Source organism: Lepidochelys kempii, chromosome 14 (genome assembly GCF_965140265.1).
Source record: "Lepidochelys kempii isolate rLepKem1 chromosome 14, rLepKem1.hap2, whole genome shotgun sequence".
Classification (NCBI taxonomy): Eukaryota; Metazoa; Chordata; order Testudines; family Cheloniidae; genus Lepidochelys; species Lepidochelys kempii.
This window is the reverse complement of record NC_133269.1, coordinates 10,106,622-10,132,767: the sequence shown is the minus strand read 5'-3', so window position 1 is coordinate 10,132,767 and position 26,146 is coordinate 10,106,622. Positions and strand designations below refer to the sequence as shown.

Genomic DNA, 26,146 nt, shown 5'->3' with positions numbered 1-26,146 from the left:
TCCTCAGTCACTTATATCGACTTTTGCGTGGCGAGTGCTTACCTAGCAAAGAAGGTCCTCCAGCCCAATCCGGGTCGCTGGGCTTTATTATGAAAGAAGTATTAAATAACTATTGCTAGTTACAGGCTGCAATCTTTTAGGCAATACGTATGCAAAGAGACTCCCTGGTGCATTTTTATACCAGAGGCAAGTCGCAGTAGTCACTCCCTTTTCCTCCAGTTTTTTGCTTATACTGAATTCTGTCTGCAGCTTCCGCTGGGTGCAATAATGTTCTACACCTCTCTCCCTCAACCATAATGTTGTGCAGTTGTTTAGCAGTTAGTGTCCCAGCCCAGAGCTGGGTGCATTTCAGTGGCAGACGAAGAATGCTCTCTGTATAGTTCGTGAAGTGCTTGGGTACTTTTTAGAAAGGCTCTATATAAAAATTGTACAACATGGTTTGTCCCTCCCTTCCCCACAACACTCCAATCACTTAATCAGTTATAAGACACCCCAAGTACTGTTTATTTGTGGATTATATAGTCCACATTTATAGGGAGCAAGGCCTCTTCAGTTTAAATCACTAAATACGTCATTTCATGACAATCAAACTTTATTGAATTCACAAAACTTTCACTCAGCTGCAGAATCAATAAAAGATCATAACAGATATTAGATTCATCACACCATGCAACTTTTACATCATTAGTCCCAACAACACGATAGACCTCCCAAATACATGGCTACAGGCTTCCTTGATGAGACAGACTGTAGGTGTTATTGATGCATCACTACATAGAAGCGTTAAAAGCGAGAGCACAATAAGTATCAACTGGCTCTCAGGACTATCCTAGTTACTGTAGACAATTTTAATCAAAGATGCATTCAATAAAACTCGTTATAATTGTTATTTTTCTTAGCAACAAGATTTTTTGTTAACCAATTTCACATGCAGAGAAATTACAGAAAGAATGATCTAGTGATTCAAGCATTTTGAATATTTGTGTCCTTCCACTCGTTACATTTTTGCACACTTCCCACTCCCCAAAATGCTCCTGGCTTTTTGGGTCACCTTTCTTCCAGAGTGAATTCCTAGAAAATTAAGTTTAAAAGGACTTTTCTTATGGACAGAACTAATCCACTGGATGACTATATCTATTGTCAGTATTAAAACTGATGAAAAAGATACTATTTTTATACCATTATTGGAAGAGGAAAAAAACTCTACCTATGAGGTTTTAGCTGCATCATCTTGAGATTGCATTGAAAACAATTGATCAAATTTATTATGCTACGTCTACCATCAACTGTTTTACAACAGATATTCCATCTAATGTAGTGCAAGTGTATCAAGCTAAGCACTAAACACTATAACTTAATTGGCTGTATTTGCAAGAAACTGTTAAGTGTTTCTCATTTGATTTTATAAGAATAGTATAGACATCTCAACCACGTGTCTTGCAGCTAGCCTGAAAATAAAAGTTACCAATACAACTGTTTGTCCACCCCCGCTAATCCATGACACATATTCCATATCATACAGAAGTGCAACGATCCCCAAACTATGGTCTTCATTTTGTGGATCTCTGTCAAAGAGCACGGACTACAAGAATTGGACTCCCACTGCTGACAGCCATGGGCAGCACAGGAATACGCAAGTTGCTACCACAAAGCACAACCTTTCCCAAGATTACTCCAAAGTGGCCCTTTACTGCTCTGGTGCATTGCAGGATGGGCAGACAGGCCTAAAGAATACTCATGCATCCAAAAGCAGAGATCCTTAGAGGGACTGTCCACCGGGAGTATTTTAAACTCTTCAGTGGGGAACAACATTCCAGCACATCAGAAAACTTGGTAGGCTTCCTTATGTGAAAGGGAATCCAAAATGCCTGAATACTAGTTAAGACTCTTTATTGGAGAGCATGCACCTCCCAGACGATGAGTAAAAACTAGAAACACTTATGTGGATAAAAGTCCAGAGCACCTGAAATCTCTGCAGGACTTCACACAAGGAAAAGATCCCAAATCCCATAAAAATCCTAGAATTCCTCAATAGAAAGGAGGACTCTTTAGGGAGGGAAAGAGACCAATGAGCACCTACAATGAATACAAGGTAGGACTCTTTAAGGAAGAGTCAACTGCCCATTTCTTATGGAGGAAAAATCCAAAGCTCTCCTGAGCAATAAGCAGGATTCATTATGGGGAATAAGACCCCAGAGCTCCTGAATATTTCAACAAGACTGAGATCACCTTAGTCGGAAGGTGGGGGAACCCAGCACATGGAAAGCAGTGAGACCCACTTTCCAATGAGTCCCCCCCGTGTGTGTTCTTGATGGGCCATACATCAAGGGTCTTTTGTCCCATCAAAGCATCTTTTTCTTCTTGGCAGTCACACTGGATAACATCATAAAGCTCTGTCTTTGTCCTGTCAATTACTTGGTTTCCAACTTTGTCCAGCACTGCACTGGTTTCTTCCTCGTTGTTCACGCTCATGTTGTCTATGATCCTTCCTGTGAGGAGTTCTACACAGTCAGTGAGTTCCTGTCTCTGATCAGCTCAGCATCAGCTCCTGCTCTCTAAGCTATTTTAAGTGTTTTTGTCCTGCATTCCAGATTGCTTTCCTGCTGAACTGGTTTTGGAAAGATGAACTGGCCCATTCTATATTTCAATACTACAGCTATTCCAAATAACCCCACTGTGATCCAGCGCTGAGGTCATACTAGTTCCTTAACTAAATCCCTTTTTGACCAAAGGAATATTATTATATTTTTGACATCTGGTGTCTCTGAACGACTAGACAGTTGACGTTGATGTTAAACATCCAGGCTGGAATGCTGCAATACTTTGCTTTGCTAAAGCACTTCAGAAACTTCAGCCCTTGTAAAATTCTGCCACCAAAACTCTTGTGAATACTGTCTCCTCTCTAATGTTATAGAGTCTGCAGTGGCTTTGCATTATATTTCACAGGGCATACAAAGTTCCATTATGAAGAGCTTTACATGCCAATAAATATGGTCAATTTCAGCATCTTCCCAGTTCTTTATGGACTGGTCTGAGGACCGAGATCTAGCAAGGAAAGCCTCTCAATGACTCCTACTTATCAGCACAAGACATTCAGATCTCCAACCTTTAGCTGCGTCCCCTAGTTGTTTCTCCAGTTTCAGAGGGTTTTATAGTTATGAACTACAGCAAAGGTCTCCTATACCGCAGACAATGCCTGGAAGGAGCAATTGCTATACAGGTTCCAAAGTAAACCCATGTCACAGCACATAAAGTAAAAACAATGCATCAGGAGAATAAAAAAATGCATTCCCAGAAACATATTCTCCTTCTATCATCCTTTCCAACATGTTGCTAGTTTAGAAGATTCGCCAGCCCACATGCAGATTCAATGCCAAAGGGGACACATCGCTCAGAACGATGCTTCAATTTTGCCCTAAGGCAGTTTTCAGACTTTTGGAAGCCACTGTAATGATCTCAGTATCATGACCAAATGGCACAAAGACTTGGTACTCAGGGAATGCCATACTTCGAAAGAGAAAATTCTCTGACCCTGCGGTGAATGAGCAGAACATTAATACTATTAGGCAAGCCCAAGATATTTTTCTCCACTTCTTCCCACAACCTCCTCAAAATGTAAGGAGGTATTGTAGAGATTCATAATGTGAAGAAGTAAAGCACCCTGATACATTATGTGAGACTGGATGCTTCATTCCAAAAGGCATAGCAAACAGACCCTTTAGATTACCTAAAAAACTAGATGTGTTTTTTTAAATTCTGTTCATTTCAAACAGGGATTTTTTATTTTATTTTATTTTTTTTTTCAATGGTGGCATTGAAAAGCACCTTGATCTCTACGGCAGGAGCAATTTGTGGTGCTGCTCACCTTTCCGATCTTTAATACCCCACAAATGTTCAGAATTTGAGTTGTTCCATCCCATCAAAGCTTTCAAGACAATTCAGATACACAAGTGATAAATCAGTAACTTCTTAACCCTAGCTACTACAGAGGAATTTCTGCAGGGCTTCTTTCTGAAGACACTTGGCTTCGATACATGGTTCTTGGTTATATCACGGTCACTTGCTCCTTTCCTTTAAAAGTTTCTGGTCTTCTATTCCAACATGCTACCCCATGTTGGCTTTTACCATTCAGTGCTAAAGACGTGTATTTATTTAATTCAACCCACACCCATCTGCAATGGTGTTAGACAAACCACGTGTAGGAAGTATCTTCCATAGGTTTAACCATTTCAAAAGGCCCCCCAATACCTGTGCAAGGCCGGTCTCTTGCCTATAGACGACTGCCTGAGCAACAGGAAATCAGACAGCAAAAATCAACCTCTAAAACTAGTGACGGGATAGAGCAAGAGAGGTAGAGGACGCTGCTGGGCTTTTTCAGGAAAAAAAAAAAAATTCCTACATTCGGGACAGAATCAAACTCCCACTGACATCGGTGGTAATTGGATCTGACCCTTGTGCTTAGCCATGAAAATCATTTGATTTCGTCTCATAGTCATCATTTCTCTTTTAAAAGAAGAAATCGGGTTCTTTTAAAGACTTTTGCTTGAACCACCTTTGCTATCTAGTGATTGCAGGGAAAACCTCCGAGAGTTTTCACGGTCATCAGTGCTCCACCGATGGATTTAGGAATTCAGATGGGAAGAATGGGATGCACCAGCCCCCAAACTGCATATTACAGCCAGTTAAACCTCCTGCCCAAACAGAGTGATATTGGTGCGGATAGACCCAAGACTCATTTGATGCATTGTGTGGCAAAAATCTGGGTCTCCCTCTGTAGAAAAAGGAACAGTGGAGCTGTTGCATCCTTCTTCTTTAATATTGCTATAAAAACTAGGTGCCTTATTTATTACAATTTAGGAGGTTTAAAAATAGAATTCCTGTTCTGCCCTTTGGGACCTTATTTTTGTAAGTTATAAAACTGGAAATATTCACAGGTAAAATCTTCTTTGAGATGGAGAAAAGTTCTCGCTCTCCTTTACATTCATGTGCAGTAAAAGCCACCTTTCTTCACACATGTCAAACCAGAGCACTAAATCCACTCTGTAGATCTTGCTTTTCTAACCAGTAACTTCCCAGTACTTGCAGGACTGCAGTCTAGTGGTTTTGGATAAGCAGAAAGCCACCAGAAAAAGCCATCCAGCAAGCTAAAAGCAAGAACGTATGTGCTTTGAATTAAATGAGCAAGCTAGAACTACCATAGTGAATCCCTGAAAGACAGAGAGGGAGCGAGCAGATGTAAATACCCTGAGCAAACAGATTCAGGTGTGACAGCCTATTATTTCAGCTGGCACAGCGAAAGGATAGTGCCACTGGAAAACACCCAGAAAGCAGGATAGAGCGCTTCAGTGAACTGCGCTCTAAATTTGTAGATCAGGTTATGTTTCTCGCCAACACCCAGGAAAATAACGAAGCCTCCCTCATAATTGAGCAGCACACCAATCTTGGTGGCCTTGGTGTTGGGCAGACATTTCTCGAGATCGTTATGCCAGGCTGAAATTTTTGAATTAAACCACTCAATGCACCAGGAGTTGCTGTTCCTCCCCAGGCGGCTGTCCGCCCCTTCCCTCTCCATGCTCCCGTAGCAGATGCCGATGCCGCAGAAGTTATTCCGTTGCAGTTCCACTTCCCAGTAGTGGATGCCCCTCTTGAAGCACTGGAAGCCCAGCACTTGGGAACAGTAGGTGAAGCGCTGAGGGTGGGGGTTATACTTCTGGGGTATTTCAGAGACCGACATCTTGGTGTTTCTGTCTGATAACAGCACTTTGTTATGAGCGGTGTTGAAATCCAGCGTGATTTTAGCAGCATCTATGGAAAAACCCATCGATACATTATAAGTACTAAGGCAAGGTGGGGGTGCACGGACAGGCATGTTCGTGTGTGTGTGTGTGTATGTACAAAGAGCGGGGGAGCGAAGGGATGGAACAGTTACTGGTCCCACTGCTTACTCTCCACTAGCTTCCCATTTTCAGCGTGGCAGCTAGTGCCATGCAACACACTTTCCCCTCCGGGTGGGGAGACAGGTATGGCCACTGCAGTGCGGCCAGGCTGGGAAGGAGAGGAAAGGTAGCAGTTTGAGATTCGCACACACACACACATATGTTTACCTCAGTGCTCTCTGGCCACATGATCCCCTAACTCAGACATAGTGTTACACACAGTCCGATCACTGCCACATATAAAGTGAATGAGCTAGCGATGTATTAACTAATAAGGACAGATTAAAAACACAACGCATCCCACCAAACCATATATCCTCAAGGTCATTTTGACCGGGTTACACCCCCCACCCCACCAATCACCATAAGAAGTGCGGCCTCCAAGGAATTAACCCTGCATCCACTACTCTTTGGCTCTGATCCAGCAGAACTGGTGCACAGAAAGAGGGAAGTGTGGGTGTTGAGCAAGATGCCTGCAGTCAGGGTCTGCCACCTGGATCAGTACATGGGGACGGGGTGAAGGCAGCGCCTGTTGATCCATCACTACGCTGCACCAACAGTCATTCCTCCATCAGGCTGGGCGCCCAGGCCAGGACCCGTGGTGGCACCTGTAGCCCTGAGACAACGGCCGTGGTTGTGGAGTGGGTCGACTGCTGCTCTGTGGCATGGGTGATTTCAGGGTGGCGGAGGAGAGTGAAAGGATCCCTTCCCGCTGTATCCCAAGGGAACTGACAGCACAGCCCTGGTACTCTGGCAGCGCTGGGGTTATCGATGTGGCACTGAAAGGCAACCTACACCCCTGCTTGGAGGTGACCACCCCTACCAAGACAGAGTTCTGCAACATGCCCGGCTTCAACTGGCATGAGAACCCCAGGCCATAAGCACAAGTGGAGTGCCAGAGGGCAAGCGAGGCAACAAGCAGCATTCCAGAATGCCGCCAACACGGCGTAGCTGTAGGGAGATCACCAGAGTCCTAACCATTAGCGCTAGCAGAGAGTACTGGAAGGGAGAGAGCCTCACACTCTGGGTCTCGAAAGCAATCCACAACTCTTAGGGGTCGGGATGAGACCACCCTAGGGTTGGGGGAATGATCCCATATCTACCCACCGTGGGCTTTCTTCTGAAGCATCTGGTGCTGGCCACTGCCGCAGACAAGATACTGAACTAGATGGGCCATGGGTCCGATTCACCATTGCAATTACTATCTTCCACTCTGAAGTCTCCCTTCTTTTAGGAACCTAACACTTATTTTTAAAAATGCCTTTGGTGCCTAAACACCATTAACTTTCAACGAACCCCACCTGCGGGGCTGAATTTTTATACCATGTCCCAACAAACTCATTTGGAACAGTGATCCCAAACCAGCAGGGCCATACGTGGGTGGACCTCAATTAAACTTAGTGTCACACCTATGCTAGCAGTGAATTTGACCTACTCTGGCAACAGGTCCAGTATTTTAGTAGTTAACAGCCTTACCCTTTTTCTAGTAACTCCCCTCATATATATCAGTTAACCAGCAATTTCAGTACATTAATAAAGCCATAGCAACATGAAGATCCAGAAAGAAGTGACTCACATAATACCAGTGAAGTCTAACATGATCATAAGAAGAGTCAGTCATTTTTAAAATGTAACACGTCAGGTTACTTACACTCCAGAAGCTCCTCTCTCGATTTTGTTAAAAAGCTTTCAAGGGATGTTGCACCTGGATTCGCAGTGTTTGGTGCTGAATTTATGCAAGAGAGAGACAACAATAGCATGTCACTTAATTTGTCATTGGGGAACACGCAGAGTTCATACAGTTTCTTTAAATGTAATCCAATATTGTCCTAAAGCTAAATCTATGAATCTCAGATTAATAGAAAACCAGAACCCCTCTGCACATGGGACAGCCTGGAGAAATCCCAGTGGTTGTATTAAAGAGCGTATTACTAGAGTGAGTTCTGTTCGCCACAGAACAGGTACAATATGGAACATGCCAGCCAGGCAGCCCCTGCCCTGACCCACTAACAGTCATTACCCTTTTCTGCAGGGACCAGCTCTGGGGGGAAAGGCAAACTGCAGGCTGAGTTTACATTTTCGTGTGTCTCTGTAGAGCCAGCCCCTGGTGGCTGCTGTGATAAAGGTTCTGGGTGTGGACTGCTCACTAACTTATTTCACACAGGCCACGACTGACCTTGGCCGGATTTGAAACTGTGACAGAGGTTAAGCGGCTTCACATCTTATTGCCAAGTCCCCTGTGTCACCCAGTTCCCCATCTTATACTTTTAGCTACTTTTTCCTCGAAGCGTTCAGCAAGTCATGCGTGAGAGGGGGACTTGCAACCTGAGCTAGTCATCATGGGCCCAATCTTGCGGGTGGACAGCACCTCCCGCAAAGCCCTCAGCACCCTCGACACCCATGAGAGAAATCAGGATGGAGGACACCTTTCCCCTTGCAGGAAATACAGGCCTACATCTGGGGGAGTTTTTCCAGGGACTTTGATGCAGCTGTTCTCAGGCACTGTGTGCATTTCCTACTCCTGCTAGAATTCTGCACCACTGCACTCTGCAGAATTTGCACAGAACTAATGTTCCCTGCAGAATTTTTTCTTTTTCCCCCACACAGAATTTATGATTTCTATCAAAATGCTCCCGCTATCAGCCCCAGGTATGGCTGGGGCTCTCGCTGGGGGCTCCTCAGGCCTGGGGAGAGTGAAGAACTCTAAGGAGCAGAGGTGAGGCTAGGGGCTGAAGTGAGGAGGGTGGGGGCTGATGGGGTGAGGGTCTGTATTGATGGTAGGTTCTGAGCAGATGGGGTGAGGACTGGGAGGATGAACTGAGAGCAGGGGGTCGATGGGGTTAGTGGGACTGAACTGATGGGGTGGTGATGATGGCTGGAGGACTGAACTGAGGGAGGACTGAACTGTGGGGGGTTGATTATATTGTGTTTATTTGACAAATAAAATATGCAGAATTTTACAATATAACGGGCAGAATTTTAAATTTTTTGGCACAGAATTCCCCCGGGACTAATTTCCTCACAGCTTAGCCAAATGCAGCCCAAGGCTGCCCTGTGTCACCCCTGCACTTCCATTCCAGAGCCTCTATTAACCCAAACTTGACAATTATGTATCTTCCACATGCAGTTCACATTACCACAGTGGGGGTCTTGGATCCTCCCTAGTGGCTCGTCCACAGAAGAGGTTAATGACTTTTCTACAGAGACCAGCTAGAGGACTTCGTCCTTGGGCTCAAGCACTAGAGACCAGGCTTTCGGTGAGAGGAGTCTGGGGTCCAGTCCCCACTGACTGCCCACAGAGGACCATTCTCACACACAATTTTGTGAGTTAAATTGACACAGCCAGACACCTCTGTCCTGAAGAGACATGAGGAGCCTTCACAAGCTAAGCGCTCATTTCCACTTGCCTCCAGCACACTGAAGTCAGCCATCCTCCACTTTGCATTTTAAGTACTATGTTTTGCTTTGCTTTTTGGAGTAAAAGTCTCTTGAAGTTCTGCACTTACCAGATTTGGCAGGTTTTTTTTTATCCCCTGAAAAAATAAAAGGTCTCTGTTACTCAGTGTAAGGCCGGATGTATTAACATTTAAAAACGACATCCACTGACACATAAGAACAACGCTGCAGCTGGTATAGCTCTGCTGAAGCCTGTGGAATTCCTGCAGTTAACAGCAGCTGAAGTGCTGGCACATTGCAGACCAGTGCAGACTTTTTCAGGCTGGAAATTAATTACTACACATACACACCCACAGAGTGTACTTGGTTGCTTACTTCTCCAACAGGCTGACACATACACTACCAGTCAGTTTAACTCTGACAATATAGGGCCTGATTCTGCAGGTGCTCTAGGCACAGAGCTCCCGTTGAAACCAATGGATGATCTAAGTGTCAAGCACTTCAGGGTCAAGCCAGTGGTTTTTAAACCACTACTGCACAGCTAATGTAAGACCCGTGCAACACTGCTTGTGTCTACATCCAAGATAGCTAGTTGCTATATGTTTGTTTTGCCTTCAAGAGCTCTAGCTACAGATTAATAGCTCTATATTATACGTAGGTCATTTCTTCATGAGGTGATTGTTTTTTTAAGCCAATGGAATGGAGGAGACCTTGCTAAATCAGACTGAAAAACGTCAAGGTAAGAAACATCAATTCAAAAGTGCTTACCTAGGGCACTTTCTTGGTACCTTGCATTGGGACCCATAGATAATCTCGTCTGCCTTCCCACCCCTCCTTGGCTTCAGCACCTGGCAGGATTGGGCCCCAGGAGCATAAACATGAGCAAGATCAACAAGAACAATGAACAATCCATCACTTACTCATGTCTGCATCCTCACTCGACTCCGACTGAGGCTTCTGAGGGGCTTTACCTATTTTTGGAGCTTCTTGTGAAGGGAGAAGAGAGAACATGAGCAAGCTTATAAAGCAGGACGCATCACATGCAACAACAGTGGAGGAACAGACATTTATGGGCAGCTTAATCGAGACTTCGGTTCCTTGCACCGTTACTGTGGAATAGCTGGACTAGCAGGCAGAGAGCTCAAAGGCCAAGGAGAGGTTTGCTTAGCCTTTCCACCTGCATGGACACACATAGCAGAACCTGAGCTACAGACCAGTAGGCCACCACACCATGTGCAATTTGCTTGGTTAGCCCTCACTAGGCACTCAACCAGATGTTCTCAGCTCCCACTGGGTTTGCACCTTGCAGAAAGAACTCTGCACCTCACAGGACCAGGGCCCTGGATTATAAACCAGCATCAACGGAAGGAGGGAGCCTTTTGGGTGGGTGCAGGAGCAACAAACCAACCCTGCTTGGGTCCGCCTTTCAGTGCGCTTGCCTGCCTTTTGCGGCAGCCGTTACAGGTACACGCCCTCTGGCGGCGCCTAAGAAAGAGGAGGGGCGTGAACTTCCCAGTGCTGGGCACTGCCCTGTTGGGAGGGATGCCACCACACAAGCGCAAGAGACAAGACACGCAACCATCGGCCACATGCACCGTACAGCTGACATCACTGGGGTGTACAATCTAACCAAACTGAGGGCTGGGGGAATAATTTCTCTGAGCTGTCAGTTCTAGTCTTCTTGGCGAAGCTTGCTATTCAAAAAATGTTTTCAGACAGAGATGTGGTTTTCAAGTTGACGGTGCCCCTTAGTAATCATCTATTTGCTCTAGAGGATACTGTTGCATTGACTGCTAGAGGGAAAATTGTATGGGCAGCATTTAGGTTTTGATGGCCACATTGTTAACTTACGTGATCCCACAGCTTTTCTTCCAGATGCCGAGAGTTTATTTGAAGTGTTTATTTGAAAAGCCTTAGGTTTCCACTGTGGATTTGCTGCAATGAAATCACACACATCATATTTTACAGCTGTATTGCTGTAACAAGCTACAACGAGAGGAAGGATAGTCTTGGGGTTAAGATATCTGGCTGGTACTCAGGAGATCTCTGCCCATGTTTGTGGCAGAGCTGGGAGTTCAATTAAAGCCCCGCTCCTGTAAAGACTCCTGCTCAGCTTAATGGGGCTAAGTTAAGATCCCGACTCCACAAACACTTCATCTTTCTGCATCTTTCTGCATCTGTAAAAATAGTGTAATAGCGGTTTCTATCTTTCTTAGAGTTTTATGCTGCCAGACATCACTGTAAGGTCTCAGAACCTGGCAACAGGAAAGGCACTAGTCGACTTCATAGAGTCTCTAGCTTTTTCCCCTTTCTCTATTACAATATAAGCTGTTTGCAGCAAGGACTCTCTCTCATTGCATGCACAGCACCGAGCACAATGCAGCTCCCAGTCTACTGTAATACTGATGAACCACAATGCACAAGTTTATAAAGATAAGCTCATTACAATGTTGTCGTCTTCCTACATCCGATACAAGGTACAACAAAAAAAGCTTGGTCTTGCCTGAGAGTCAGGTACAGTGATCAGTACCAGTACTTTGTAACTGTTTAATAAAAACACACTTAAAAACAGCCAGGGAAGGAGTGAAAAAGATAGAAGCAGGGGAGAAAGGAGGATAGGGCGTGGTGAACTTACCCTTCTCCTCCACACTTGGTCTGGACTGTCCACCTGCTGTTACGGATATTTGTATCAGTAAGTACAACTGTTTCAGATACATATTGATCTTTATTAGCAACCCTTACAATCCCACTAGGTTGTGTGCAGCAACAAAAGACCTGGCTCTAGACGTGATGAAGATAGCGTGGCTTCTTCAGACACTTTGTAAACAAGCCAGATCACCCTTCACTTTCCAGCACAGTGCATAGGCCTTGCCTACATTGGAGAAGTGCATCAGTTTAAACTACATGGATTTTAAAAAACGTCTACTTTTTTTTGAAATGGCACAAACCCCTAAAACAGGCACTTAAACCCAGTTTAAGCATCTTATTTTAGAGGTTCAGACCACTTCAACTAGATGGATTTTTAGTTATAGAGAAGTCCACCAGTTTCCTACAGTGGGCTATAGTTCAAAAATCACCCCCATTCTGAGATTTGCCTTTATCCTTAGGTATATAGCTGACCCATGCAGCTAGACTGTACTTACTAACAAAAGTCTGATCCCACAAACACTTACTCCCTCTAGATTTTTTTTCTTTTTCTTCTGAGTGACAGTCACTTTTATATGACTGAACCTGAAGTTGAAGAGCCATGCCCAGGCTGGCTACCAAGGTGAGTCAGCAGAATAACTCTGCACCTCTACAAAGAGGGTATAAAACCTGACACCCTGTCACACTTCAAGAATGTACTTAATTTCAGACAAAAAGTACAGCTTAACACTTTTGATTTGATAAGAGGGATATCTGTCCCATCCAGCAGGTCTGACTTGCAGACATGGAGCCAATAAACTAGAAAGCTTAATGGGGATAACCCAGCCTTCGATCAGTGCTATAAAATTCACTAACATATATTTCACATTCACCATTTTACTCTTGGCTCCATGATTTCAACCCAGCCCTACTTCCCCAGCCAAAGATCACGTATCAAACAACCAACTTTCTGCTCTCTACAACAGAACTCTACACACGCAGAGGAGTATGGAAGGTCAACAACGTTCTATGCCAAGGCTGCAATAGCTGAACAGATGAGGGAAAGCCCAATGTGCTAGGAACACAGATAAACCCGCCTATAGATATACAGGAAAAAAGTGTCATTCCATTTCTTCCCATATTTTTAATTCTCTTGGTGAATTTCTCCTCATAAGCCGAGATACAAGACTAATTTCTTTATTTATCACAGACTACTTCTTGATGATAATATAGCTTTTTATGAGAGTTCTGTCAAAGCAAAAATCAGTGGGAAAGTATCAAGACACTTATAAGTTTATCCAAATGTAAATAAAGCGTACCACTGTTTAGTCCTGTTGACAAGCTTTAAACAAAAACACACCTAAATCAGTTCTCTTTCCTAACCACCCTGAGTATTTAACTTGTAGTATTTCTATTTTGAGAGGGAGGGTTTCATTACTTTACAAAACAGCTCAATTGACCAACAGTTTTAAAACATCCATATACAAAATTGTGACAAGCCAGAAAAGTCTGCTTCTGAATATTTTAAATTTAAGGGGTTATACTATTTGATCTCTAAACAATAAAACAAGGACCCACAGTGGTAATTCTCTCTGAAATGATCATACCTTCCATTTTCTTCTCCTGAGGTTGATTCACCGTTCGTTTCACTATTTCTTTAAGGGAAAAGGCACCTTGATAAATGGTGTGTATCAAGTTTTGGTCCAGATCGATTCTGGGGATGAAAACATCTTTGGTTGAAGTCTGTCGCAATTTCGCTGCTTTCTGTAATAAGATATGGAAGAGCTCATGAAGTCAGGGATAAGTCACTGCATAGAAAAATTTGAGTCTGGAATGTCATAACTGGTTTAAATTATTTTACTTCTGCATTATTTCTTCTTATGTGTGTTGATTTATTGGGGGGAAGGGAGGTTATATTCGAACACTAATCAGTCATGGCAAAATTCAATAAAAAGTACCCTACATGGATTATTTTCTCATATGATATCTGAAAACAGAGGAAAAGCTACTGTAGATACTGTCATAGCAGTGAACTTCACTTACACCACGACTACTTCTCTGGTTAACTGACCCAACCAGGAGGGGGCAACTGTGGCTAAAGGCTGGGAGAAAAGAAAGATAAACTGGAGGATAATTTGCCTATAAAAAGGGAGAAAATGATTATGCAGACAACAACAGGAATAACAATCCTAACCAGTGATTCAATAGGCAAATAATATCACTGCCTAGAATACTCACAGGACAGTTAACTCAGTGGACACATTTCTATGCCTTTTATAAAGCCAAGTCACATCGCAAATTATTAATATAATCTTTATAGAAAAATCTCTTTTTATGTACAGACAACAGATTGATAAAAAGTCAGAGCAGGGCTCCTGCAGAAGTCTCTTTCTGAGCTCAAACATAAAGTCAAACGTCAGCACTCACCTTTAAAAATGTAATGTCATCATCTTCAGTCAGTGTCATTTCAATCTGGTCCCTGATGACCTGAATTTCATTTTTCTTCTTTCCCAGGACGTTATGGACATAATCAAACTTATCACAGACTCGCTTTTCCTCTTCTTCAACCTTCTTCATTGCCTGGTTTTCTTCTTCTTCTATTAAAGCTTTAATTTCCAAGAACTCACTTCTGAGCAAATCCATCTTTCGGGCAGCTGTCTCCTAAATCACCAACATATTAACATTGGTTTCAAAGTGGCTACTTGTGGGGTAAAGCCTTGAGTGAAATATCTCTGCCTTCATTCCATTTCCCCACAGCAGCCCCTCAAAGGGCCTTATCCTTCCCCCCACATCAATGGCAAATCTCCTATTCACTTCAAAGGGAGCAGAAACAGAGTCCATCCCCACCCTCGCCCCAAAAATCACTCAGTGTTAGGCAAGAAACAAGGCAGATTGTGCCATCTTGTGGTTAAAAGGAGAATTGCAAATCAAGACTTCAAGGTCTGCCTCCTTGGGGAAGTCAAAACACCTCTGTGCTTTAGCCCACCCATTTTGATAAGGATTATAACAACTCTCGTCTCACGGGAGTTTTGTGAGGCATCATTAACTAACATCTGCAAAGCACTTCCAGATTCCCCAAGACAGACTGGCCCAATGGGGGTGCAAAGTTATTATTCGGAAGGGAGGAGCTGAGTGTGATGTCTCTGACCCAGCAGGGTATTTGCATGTAATAGCCCATTGGTCATCAGCATGGATTGAGTTTGGGACCTCTGGATTTAACAGCACGAGCTAAGAGACCAGATGCATTAGCTTGGAGACAGTAGCAGACTCAGATCTCAGTATGTGGTCCAGCTATTAGAGGGCGACAAAGGTCCATATGGAGTTAGAACAGGTTACACTTCCTCTCCCCTTACGCCAGCTGGGTGAAGCTCATCCCTAGCATCAGAAGGCCACAGAAATTCAGCTCCCCATGACATCGGAGTCAGCAGCAGGAGCCTCCAGGTGACCATTTTCAGTTATGCCGCTCCCATGAGGTTACATGGGCACGCACACTCTCAAGAAGCCCCTGCTCCTTTGTACAGCAGAGATGACAATATCAGGCAGTCAGCACAGCTCACGGAAGCGCCACGTTCAGAGGGCAGTGCCATGCACACGCCTGCTTACTGGTAGGGGGGAGAGAAAGGTGGAGGAGTTTAAACAGTCTCCAGTCAGTTTGGCAGTGAGATTGCACAAAGCGTGCTCTCACCCCAAAGAGTGCCAGCTGGTTACCCTCACTTTCCCCAAGAGGGATTCATTATGGGCTGAATGTGGTTCTTTGTCCCCTTCTAGTGACTAGTCTGCAATAAAGAAGGACAACACATCTGATCCCTTAGCTAGCATCTGTAGCAATCTAAGGTAAACCAAATTAAGGCCCCTTTCAGTTCTGAAGCATGTCCATGCACGGGCTTAATGCAGTTTAACTAATCCACTTTTAATTCACACCTTTAGTTAATCTGGATTAGTTTTCCTGAGTGTCCTCACGTAGACAAGCCCTGACTGACATGCCAAACATCACAGAGAAGAGTCTGGAGGTGGAGCATGGAACTGAACCCGTGTCTTCCAAATCCCAGGCTAGCACCCTAATCACTGGATTATCCTCCCTCTTTAGGGAGCAGACTCCCACTGACTTCAGTGGGCTTGGACCAGGTTCTTATTCCTTTAGCTCAAGCTGTACAGGCTCATGCTTTTCAGTGGGTTCTAACTCCATTGTTAGTACCAACGGGGATTACCATGTAAACATAGGCCATTCTTAGTCAGATGATTACAATGCCTTCTGTACACTTCCTGTCAAAATACTACTTATATGGGTATGTGACTAGGGTGACCAGATGTCCCTATTTTATAGGGACAGTCGATATTTGGGGCTTTTTCTTATATAGGCGCCTAGTACCCCCCACCCCCTGTCCCGATTTTTCACACTTGCTGTCTGGTCACCCTATATGTGACAGAATGTCCATGTCCACACCATTGTAATTATTTTTGTCTTGTAAGGAATCACTTGAAAAAACTCAAATTTGCTTGTCAACATTGTCCTGATAAAATGTGTGTGGTAACACTGTATGCGAAGTTATAATACTTCCCTGTATGATGTTATTAATACACATTCCAAACCACAGCCCTACCATGCAAAATTTGGCAAACAGGTCAGTCCTAAAAAAAGTAATGTGCGTTCTGCTTAATTTGCATTTAAGCAGTAACCGGAGTTATGAAGCAGGAAGGGGAGACAAAGGAAGTTCAACAGGTGGAAAAAACCCAGCAGGGAATATTCTTCCACATAGTCAGGAGACACAGTCTGAGACTATAAAAAGGAGGAACAAACACCCCAACCCCTCCCCCACATCCATTCAATGCACGTGAACAATGAAGTAAGTAGCCGATGGACTCCTGAAAGCATGTCGTGAGAAAACTTCACTTTGAATTTAACAAAGTTTGTTAAATTAGGCACCAGTTGCAGTTTATCTTTATTTTTCTTGTAACCGTTTCTAACTTCTATGCCTCATTACTTGTACTCGTTTGAAATCTCTCTTTATAATTAATAAACTTGTTTTATCTAATCCAGTGTGTTTAAATGGAAGTGTGTGGGAAACTCCATTTGGGGTGTCAACTGTGTGCACATTATTTCTATTACAGACAAGGAGACTTTATATAAGTTGTATTGTCAAGGAGAGAGCTGGGCAGCACGGAACATACATCTCGGGGTGGGGGGAAAGGTGGTCACCCTGCACTATAAGGCTGGTGAGAGCCAGCCAGCGTGTAACCCAAACGAGGCTGCCAGGCTGCAGTTGCACAGACATTCAGGGTGTGGCTTGCATGCTGGAAGGCTGTTTGTGAGCACAGGAACTCCTCGCTTAAAGTCGGCCTGGTTAACCTTGTTACATTGCTGATCAATTAGGGAACATGCTCGTCTGGCAGCCACCTGATTTGTCCACTGCTTGCAGGAAGAGCAGCCCGTTGCAGCGAGCTGGTGGGTGGTTGGAACCAGGGTGGACCGGCAGCCCCCCTGTCAGCTCCCCCTAAGTTCCCTGTGCAGCAGCCACCCAGCAGGCTATCAACTGCTGGCAGTTCAGCTGTCCCTCCCCCCACTGCCATGTGCTGCTCCTGCCCTCTGCCTTGGAGCTGCTTCCTGAGACTCCTGCTTGCTGTGGGAGGGGGAGGGGGAAGGGACGAAGAGGGGGGCTAATGTCAGGGTGTCCCCCTGCTCCTGCACCCCGCTTACCCCATCTTCCATAGAACTGAGGGGACACATGGAGGGAGGGAGCTGCTGCCTTAAGCAGCAGCTGCAGTCTGGTCTCAGCTTGCTGATCTAATTAACAAGGCAGTGTACTTCTGACCCCACTCTTCATATTTAAAGGGGAAATGCGCATCTCTCTCTCAAACACAAACAGGGTGTGCCTCTGTCTCTGTCTGCCCTCCCTCCTTTCCTGCTGCCTTGTTGAGAGTGAGAGTTAACCCTTGGGGGCTCAGCCAATTGCTAGTTCATCATTTAGCAGGAAGGCATTCCCTGGGAAATATCCCACCCTCTGACTCCTCCACCTCAACGAAGCTTCACAATCATCATCGCTCTGTACCAGTATTAAATCATTTGTTTAAAACTTATATGGTGTGTGTATATAGATATATATATAATATAGTCTTTTGTCTGGTGAAAAAAAATTCCCTGGAACCTAACCCCCACATTTACATTAAGTCTTATGTGGAAATTGGATTCGCTTAACATCGTTTCACTTAAAGTCGCATTTTTCAGGAACATAACTACAACATTAAGTGAAGTGTTCCTGTATCCCAGGTGGGAGCTCCTTCAGGAAGGTATTATAAGGCACCCAAGGTTGCAGGGCAGGGATGACACAGCTGCTCATTACTCTGGATTGTACCCTGGTATGTCACAGGGTGTTCGCTTAAAAGTCATTCTTATCTGAGTATTACAGCACCTTATCAGGAGCCAAATACAAGAAGCCAGGATCCCAGTGGCTAGCATAACCTCAATAGCAGAACAAGAGCCATTTTTAAACAAGGGCTATCCACTTACACTGGTTTGTCTTTGCAGCACCCTCACTTCATCCAGTGCCAGAGAAGCTTTTTCACTCTGACTATACAGCTCCGTCAGTCTGTTCTTTAGCTGTGACTGCAACAAAACAGATCAGACCCCAAATTAAAAGCGTGGATACTGCACCTCTTCCCAATATGCACCATATAAATAGTGAAAAGCAAATTAAAAGGTTAGTTTTAATCAACCTTTATCACCAACACTGGATTTTTTTTTTAAATCCATTGTTCCTTAACTGTACAAACAAATAAAGACAATCTCTGTACACAGTTGGGACGGTGAGCAAACACCACTGATGCAGCACCATCTTTTCCGAGTTGTGACACACACGCAGTCCTGTAACAATGACATGAGTCTACCAAGGCAGTACTCCTATCACAGCACCTCTGTCAGAGCACTCTTATCACAGCAGCCTTCCTGGCTCTTGTGGGTTTAAGAATGAACCTTAACATAATTTTAACCTAACTCCACCCTAAATAGGTACCCCAGATCCAAAAAATAGGCCTTCAGATTGGCCTACCCAATGTTCTATTATCTTGGCTCAGTTTCCCTCCAGTGTGTTGCTAAGAAGCCCTGCCCAACCGTGTTTAGGTTCTACTTTGTACACACACACAGCAATACAGTTTGGGCAGGATGAGAAAGGTTTGTTATATGAATTCAATACGTCTCACTAACGGTTCAAATTGAGCTACCTGGGGAAGCACATTTGTTTTCACCATCAGATTTCCCAGCCAGAGCATGTTTCTTCGACCACCACCACCCAGCCTGTGCAGAAGACTTTTCAGCTGAAGTTCTTAAAAGGCTGAAGCAAAAGGAGGCAAGTGTCATTCTCCTCATTTTACAGAGAGTAAATTTGAGCAACAAAGGTGAAGCGACGTGCCCAAGGTCACTCAGCAGGCCAGTGGCAGAGCCAAGAATAGAACCCAGGTTGTGCTGACTTCCACTCCAGTGGCCCACTGGGCCTCAACATCACACTAGCTATGCCTGGGAGTCACAGAGGTGTTTGTGCATAAACATGTTTATGGCTAGAACCTAAATTGCAGAGCTTGAACATCTCACATGGAAATCAATGGACGTCTTAAGCACAAAGGCTTGTAAGACTGGGCCCTTAATAAGCTATGTGATTCCTCAACTCCTCACACTTTCATCCCTCTTAAAACCACCTTGCGAAGGCTACTTTCCTGGTCTACTACACACAGATTCCGCCACTTGAAGAATATTTAGGACCCATTTCTGTGAACCTCGGAGCACCCACTCCCTTTTAAGTCACAGGGAGCGGAAGGTGCTCAGCTCTTTACTTGCTCAGACCCTCTATCTAGATCTGACTAGCTCTAATGGCTGTAAATCTGAAGAATTAAGAGCTCACCACTGGCACAAGTTCTTCATAATTCACTGGACTGTTGTCAACGGGTTCAAAAGCTGCAGGTGTGCACCTGTGGTCAGAACGGAGTCCACAGACACCCCTCCCCCATCTTATCTGTGCAGGCCCACTCAGAGCCCCACTGAAGCCCCACAGGCATCTCTGCATGATGCAAGAGTTTGTGGATCTGCAATCGGATCATTGTAGGCAGCCTTAGTACACACAGTACAATGGTGATAAGAACAATGGAACTTCACTACTCCGCTGCGTCCCCATGTGACAAAGGCTAAGCCACCATGGATGTTGGCAAGGTCTGCAATAGCTTCCCCAAAACAAGTAAACATGAACCTGAAAGCCACTGTAAGGCTCAAGCATTCAATCCTACGCCAGCAAATCTCACGCTGACATTGGTGGGGCTTTAGCTGTGTAGGACTGCAGGATCAGGGGCCTAAGGCCAGTGTCCATTGAAATACCTGGGAAACCCTTCCATTGGTTTCAATGGGCATCAGGGCTAAGTTTCCAATCCTGCAAACACATTTACAACTGTGCGTGGTGCTTACTACAATGGGCCCAATCCTGGGGTAAAATGCTGACCCCTTTGATGTCCATGACTAAAGTCTGAGAGAGCTTATTGGGCCCAGGATTTCACCCCAGGGATTTTAAAAAGTAGGTGAACTGGCTTTCTGGATGTGCAATAGCTGTGATAGTTTGAGGTACATGGCTCCTCTGATACTGACTTCTTTCCACACCGTCAGCTATAAATCTTTTGTTTATCTTTCCCCTCTTTCCTCTGAAAAGCAATTTAAAGAAAATTACAAAGAGGGCAGTCACTGTGAAAGATATTTCCCCCCAGGAAAGAGTCAGAGTGGCTACCCAATAAGTATATGCAACAGCAGCAGCAAGCACAGACCTAGCTGCTCTGGAGACGGAGGTCTGCTTTAGCCATTAAAGAACATTTCCCCATTGCAACCACTTCCCTTACCTATTCACTCCTTTGGCCTGTCCCCCAGCCAGTCCAACGCCAGTACTAATTCATGCTAAGTCTGCGGGTGATGTTATAAGATGGGCAACCTAGGAATGAGCCTGAGACCACCACCTCATTGCACACAGCTCACATCTGGCTTCCTCCTGCCCTTTCCCTCTCCAAAAAAAAGCCCTTATTACAACTCAAAAAGAGTCACTAGTCTTGGCTAAAAAATATTAACATAACTCCCTATAAGCCTGAGGTCAGACTGCCCACCTTGGGCATCTTTGGCACCGGAGAATATCAGACTGGGGCATCCTGTGCCAAGTTCTAAAGCAGCACTATGTCCCCCAGAACAGTTTTAAAAAAAAAAAGGCCTTAATAGTCCACGCCTAGATTACTATCCAGCTGATTCATGCACAGAAAACTCCCTTTTGTGCCCAAGTGGCTCCAAAATCTGGTCTGTATCGTGGTATGTCATAAAATGTTCTCTTAAAAGAGGAAGAGAAAAAGATTTCACAGGCAGTGGAACTGACCTTCAGAGCCTGTCATTTTATTATGAACTAACCTGGTCTATGCTCCTGATGGCACTTTTGGGGCCCGCAATTCCCTAACTACCACCCCAGACTGCTGCTCCTCAGGCCGCCTCAGCAGTAGTAGGGGCAGCCGTCCAGGATCTTGAGAAGGGTGCAAGGGGCATCTTCTAAGACAGGGGGTCTCATCCTTTTTCTTTCTGAGCCCCCCCCCGCCCCATGCTATGAAAATTCCATGGCCCTCCTGTGCCAAAACAACGGCTTTCCTGCATATAAAAGCCAGGGCCAGCGTCAGGGGGTAGCAAGCAGGGCAAGTGCCCGGGCCCCCACACCACTAAGTTGTTCAGGCTTCAACTTCAGGTCCCGGTGGTGGGACTCAGGGGCCCCGGGCTTCTGCCCCACACGGCGGGGCTTTGACTTTCTGCCCTGGGCCCCAGCAAGTCTAATGCCTGCCCTGCTTGGCAGTGCCCTCCCCGACCCCGAACCCTGCTCATGGTCCCCCAGGGGGCCCCAGACCCCTGGCTGAGAACTGCTGTTCTAAGACTATGTTTCTCAATGACCGGACCATGGACTGGCCTCAGTCCCTGAGATCTCCCTAACACAGTTTAGGAAGACAGCAAACCGGTCCCTGCTATCAAACAGGTTGAGAAACACTGTAGACCAGTGGTCACCAACCAGTCAATCCTAGAGGATCTCCTGGTTGATCCTAGAGGATCTCCAGCAGTGCAGCGTGGCTCCCTGCCTGCCCCGGCCCCATGCCGCTCCCGGAAGCAGCCAGCGCAGCCCTGGGGGGCAGGGGTCTCCCCTCCGCAAGCTGCTCCTGCCCGCAAGCACTGCCCCCCCGCCAGCTCCCATTGGCCAGGAATGGGGAGCTTTGGCCAATGAGAGCTGCAGGGGCAGTACTTGCAGAGAGGGGCAGCGGGCAGAGCCTCATGCCCGCCCCACCCCCCAGGGCATGTTGGCTCCTTCTGGGTGCAGCAGGCAGGGAGCCTGCCTTAGCCTTGCTGTGCCGCTAACTGGGAGCCACCCAAGGTAAGTGCTGCCCGGTGGGAACCTGCACCCCAACCCCCTCCCGGAGCCAGCACCCCACACCCCCTGCTGCCCCCCAACACTCTGCCCCAGCCCTGACCCTCCTCTCAGAGCCAGCACCCCACGCCCCCTGCTGCCCCCCAACACTCTGCCCCAGCCCGGACCCTCCTCTCAGAGCCAGCACCCCACGCCCCCAGCTGCCCCCCAACACTCTGCCCCAGCCCGGACCCTCCTCTCAGAGCCAGCACCCCACGCCCCCAGCTGCCCCCCAACACTCTGCCCCAGCCCGGACCCTCCTCTCAGAGCCAGCACCCCACGCCCCCTGCTGCCCCCCAACACTCTGCCCCAGCCCGGACCCTCCTCTCAGAGCCAGCACCCCACGCCCCCTGCTGCCCCCCAACACTCTGCCCCAGCCCGGACCCTCCTCTCAGAGCCAGCACCCCACGCCCCCTGCTGCCCCCCAACACTCTGCCCCAGCCCGGACCCTCCTCTCAGAGCCAGCACCCCACGCCCCCTGCTGCCCCCCAACACTCTGCCCCAGGCCTGACCCTCCTCTCAGAGCCAGCACCCCACGCCCCCTGCTGCCCCCCAACACTCTGCCCCAGCCCGGACCCTCCTCTCAGAGCCAGCACCCCACGCCCCCTGCTGCCCCCCAACACTCTGCCCCAGCCAGGACCCTCCTCTCAGAGCCAGCACCCCACGCCCCCTGCTGCCCCCCAACACTCTGCCCCAGCCCGGAGCCCTCTCCCGCACCCAAACTCCCTCCCAGAGCTGGCACCCCTCCTGCCCCAGGCTCAGCCCAGAGCCCCCTCCCACACTGAGAGCCCCTGCCCGCTGACAGTGAGCGAGCAAAGGAGAGAGGCTGGGGATGGAGGAAGCGGGGGCCTCGGGGAAGGGCCGGGGCGGACCCTCCCCTTCAAAAAGCGATCCCGGCGGCCGGAAGGTTGGCGGCCATAGCTGTGGACGGCCAGGGGGCGGGAAGAGGTCAGATGACAGCGGCGCCACCCCAGCCTAGCGCCCGGGCCAGCGCCGGTCCGCGCCCCCCCTCCCCGGCAGGGGCCCCTCGCCCGCCTCACCTCCTTCTCCGCCTTGGCCTGCGGCACCGGGCCGGTGAGGCAGGTCCGGTGGCGGACCAGGCAGACGCAGCAGATGCAGCTGGCGTGCTCCCGGCAGAAGAACTCCAGCAGCTTGTTGTGCTCCTGGCACTTCCTCCGCTGCAGGTCGCGCAGGGGCGGGCACAGCGGGTGGTCGCGGAAGGCCGGGCTCTCCTGGTGCGGCCGCAGGTGCTCCAGGCAGAAGGAGGCCATGCAGGTGAGGCAGGTCTTGGCCGCCGCGGCCTCCAGGCAGCTGTCGCAGGCCACCTCGGAGCGGCCCCCGTCCCAGCCCTTCTTCTCCTCGGCCGGGCCCGCGGGCTGGGCGCTCTGGAACTGCTCCACCACCCGGCACAGCACCGTGTTTTTCTGCAGCTCCGGCCGGCGCGGGAAGCTGGCCCGGCACTGCGGGCAGCTGAAGCCCGCCAGGAGGCCGCTCCAGGTGACGTCCAGGCAGGGCCCGCAGAAGTTGTGGCCGCAGGGCGTGGTGACCGGGCTCTCGAAGAGGCTCAGGCAGATGGAGCAGGTGAGCTCCTCTTCCAGCCCGGCCAGGGAGGGCACGGACGGCGCCCGCACCAGCTCCGCCATGGCCGGTGGAGGGTCGGAAACGGCTCCGGCCAGGGCTGTGCGCTTTGGGGTGCACCGAGCATGCTCAGTCACCCAGGGCACCCGCTCCGCAGGCAGCGGGAGAGGCGGGCCTGGGGCGGGAAAGTGAAACTCTCGGAGAGCAGCGGGGTGGCGGTTCCTGGAAATCGCGTGGAGGGGGGGGGAAAGTTCAGCGCAGAGCCAGGCGCTCGAGCAGATCCCTCCCCCACCCCCCGGCGGCAATTTTCCCAAGCAAACCGATGCCACCCCCGGCCACAGCTCTCGGGGGCAGGGAGCCGCTGGGGCTTAGTTCAGATACAAGGGCCGCCGGGAAGAGGTTTCCTGCCATGTATTGCCCTTCCTCTCCGCTGCACTCTCGCCCCTTTGGAGCCTGGGCGGCGTGACACTCAAACAAAACTGCTCCGGAGTGCAAGACCTGCAAAGCAGGAAAAGGCCATATAAAGTTGCAAGGCGTTTGCCTGTCCGCGCCCCGTCACACACCATGCAGAGCCACTCGTGCACCGTTGAGAATGAGCTTGGCAGCCCCTTTAAAAAGACGGCAAATCGCCTGGAAGATCTACAAAAGCAACAGGAATTTGCAATATTAAAAAAAAAAAATTGCAACATGATTTTTTTTCACACGTTTTATTGTGAAGTACTCGTTCGATATATATCTTACATTTGTTTTATTTTTAAATAGTCCTTTCACCTTCAGGTCAAAATGGTCCAATGCATTTATGCAATTTTTGAAAAAATCAGTATTTCCTGTTGCTACCCCGGATGTCTTTAAAGACAGTCCAGTAGCTCAGTTACTAAATAAAACAAGGTTACGTTGATTCAAAATACAGACAAGAAAGGCAAATATGTATTTTTATATCCCATGCTATTGCCATATATGACCTAAAAGTCACGCTACACTCACATTAACCAGACCCACAGTAAGGCTCAGATTTACTGTCTAGACCAGCATAGTATTACTAGTATCCTGCCAAAATAACCCTACTTGGCCACTAATATTCGAGTCCACAATGCTGCAATCAAATGAAGCCACTGAGACTCCATAAAGGTTCAACGGTCCACCCCATGGATCTGACTGCAGGATCGGCCCCTTAAATAGCTCATGACTAAGGCTACATTTTAGTCATGGGTATTTTTAATAAAAGTCATGAACAGGTTATGGGCAGTAAACAAAAATTCACAGCCTGTAACCTGTCCATGACTTTTACTGTACTATATACCCCTAACTAAAACCTGGGCCAGGGGCACTGTGGGTGCTGGGAGGTGGCCTGTAGCCCCTGCTGGTACTGGGGGGAGGCAAGCGGCAGTGTGTGGCCTGGGACCTCTGCTGGTGCTGGGGAGGGGGTCAGATTGGCAGGGCTAGCAGGCTCCCTACCTGGCTCTGACCGGCATGTCCCTGTGGCTCCTAGGGAGAGGGGCAGCCAGGGGAGCTCCGTGCGCTGCTCCTGCCACAAGCGCTAGCTCTGCAGGCACAGCTCCCATTGGCCGGGAACCACTGCCAATGGGAGCTGCAGGGGCGGCACCTGTGGGCGCAGGCAGCACGCAGAGCCCCCCTGGCCCTTCTGCCTAGGAGCTGCAGGGACATGCCAGTAGGAGGCAGGGACTCCCCCCCCCACCCCAGATAATCTCCCCCTTCCCCATAACCCAACCCCCTGTCCCAGCCCTGAGCCCCTTCCCGCACCCAAACTGCTGCTGCTGGCCCAGGGGCTGCGCGGCTCAGGCAACCCCTGAACCAGTAGGGCTGCTGCAGAAGTCACAGGGGTCACGGAAAGTCACAGGATCCGCGACTTCCGTGACAGACACACAGCCTTACTCATGACTATGTTGCTTGAAATTCACAGTTGTTGAATCATTTATCTGCTTGCTGCAATGCTGTGATTTTTTTTAAATCTCATTTCGGTATTTATCCTTATTCTTTTATTATGCTAAACCATTTCATAGGTGGAAAAAATAAGTTTGATTAGGATGAACAGCACAGTACAAATAAATGGCCAATAATGAAGTTCACTTTCATTTTTTTCTGATTATATTTGGATGCTGTCCATTTTCTACACCTGCGTAATTGTCTGTGTAATAAAATAAAACA

The 26,146-nt window shown here is 47.5% G+C and overlaps 1 protein-coding gene across 3 annotated transcripts; it reads right to left on the bottom strand.

Annotated features, from left to right (window-relative positions):
• Nucleotides 1-574: 574 nt before the first annotated feature.
• TRIM25 (tripartite motif containing 25) lies at nt 575-24,222 on the bottom strand. Of its 3 annotated transcripts, none has more exons than XM_073310340.1 (10): nt 23,443-24,222; nt 18,463-18,558; nt 14,385-14,618; nt 13,565-13,721; nt 11,968-12,000; nt 11,184-11,267; nt 10,253-10,318; nt 9,443-9,469; nt 7,588-7,662; nt 575-5,805 (listed from the first exon to the last, which is right to left on the bottom strand). In XM_073310340.1, the coding sequence occupies exons 1-10, from the start codon at nt 24,043-24,045 to the stop codon at nt 5,276-5,278; spliced, it is 1,905 nt and encodes a 634-aa protein (XP_073166441.1). In that variant the 5' UTR covers nt 24,046-24,222; the 3' UTR covers nt 575-5,275. The 3 variants fall into 3 exon arrangements, with proteins under 3 accessions (XP_073166441.1, XP_073166440.1, XP_073166442.1); XM_073310339.1 differs by having other exon boundaries at nt 11,968-12,003; nt 23,443-24,221; XM_073310341.1 differs by lacking the exon at nt 11,968-12,000 and having other exon boundaries at nt 23,443-24,221.
• Between the last annotated feature and the right edge of the window lie 1,924 nt (nt 24,223-26,146).

Coding starts and splice junctions, on each gene's coding strand:
- TRIM25 (XM_073310339.1), bottom strand. CDS start 24,045: ATGGCGGAGCTGGTGCGGGCGCCGTCCGTGCCCTCCCTGGCCGGGCTG. Junction 11,268..11,967: donor ACCAAGTGTGGAGGAGAAGG/GTAAGTTCACCA, acceptor ATTTCATTGCAG/CAAATCCACAGTGGAAACCT. Junction 9,470..10,252: donor GAGTGAGGATGCAGACATGA/GTAAGTGATGGA, acceptor TTATTTTTTCAG/GGGATAAAAAAAAACCTGCC.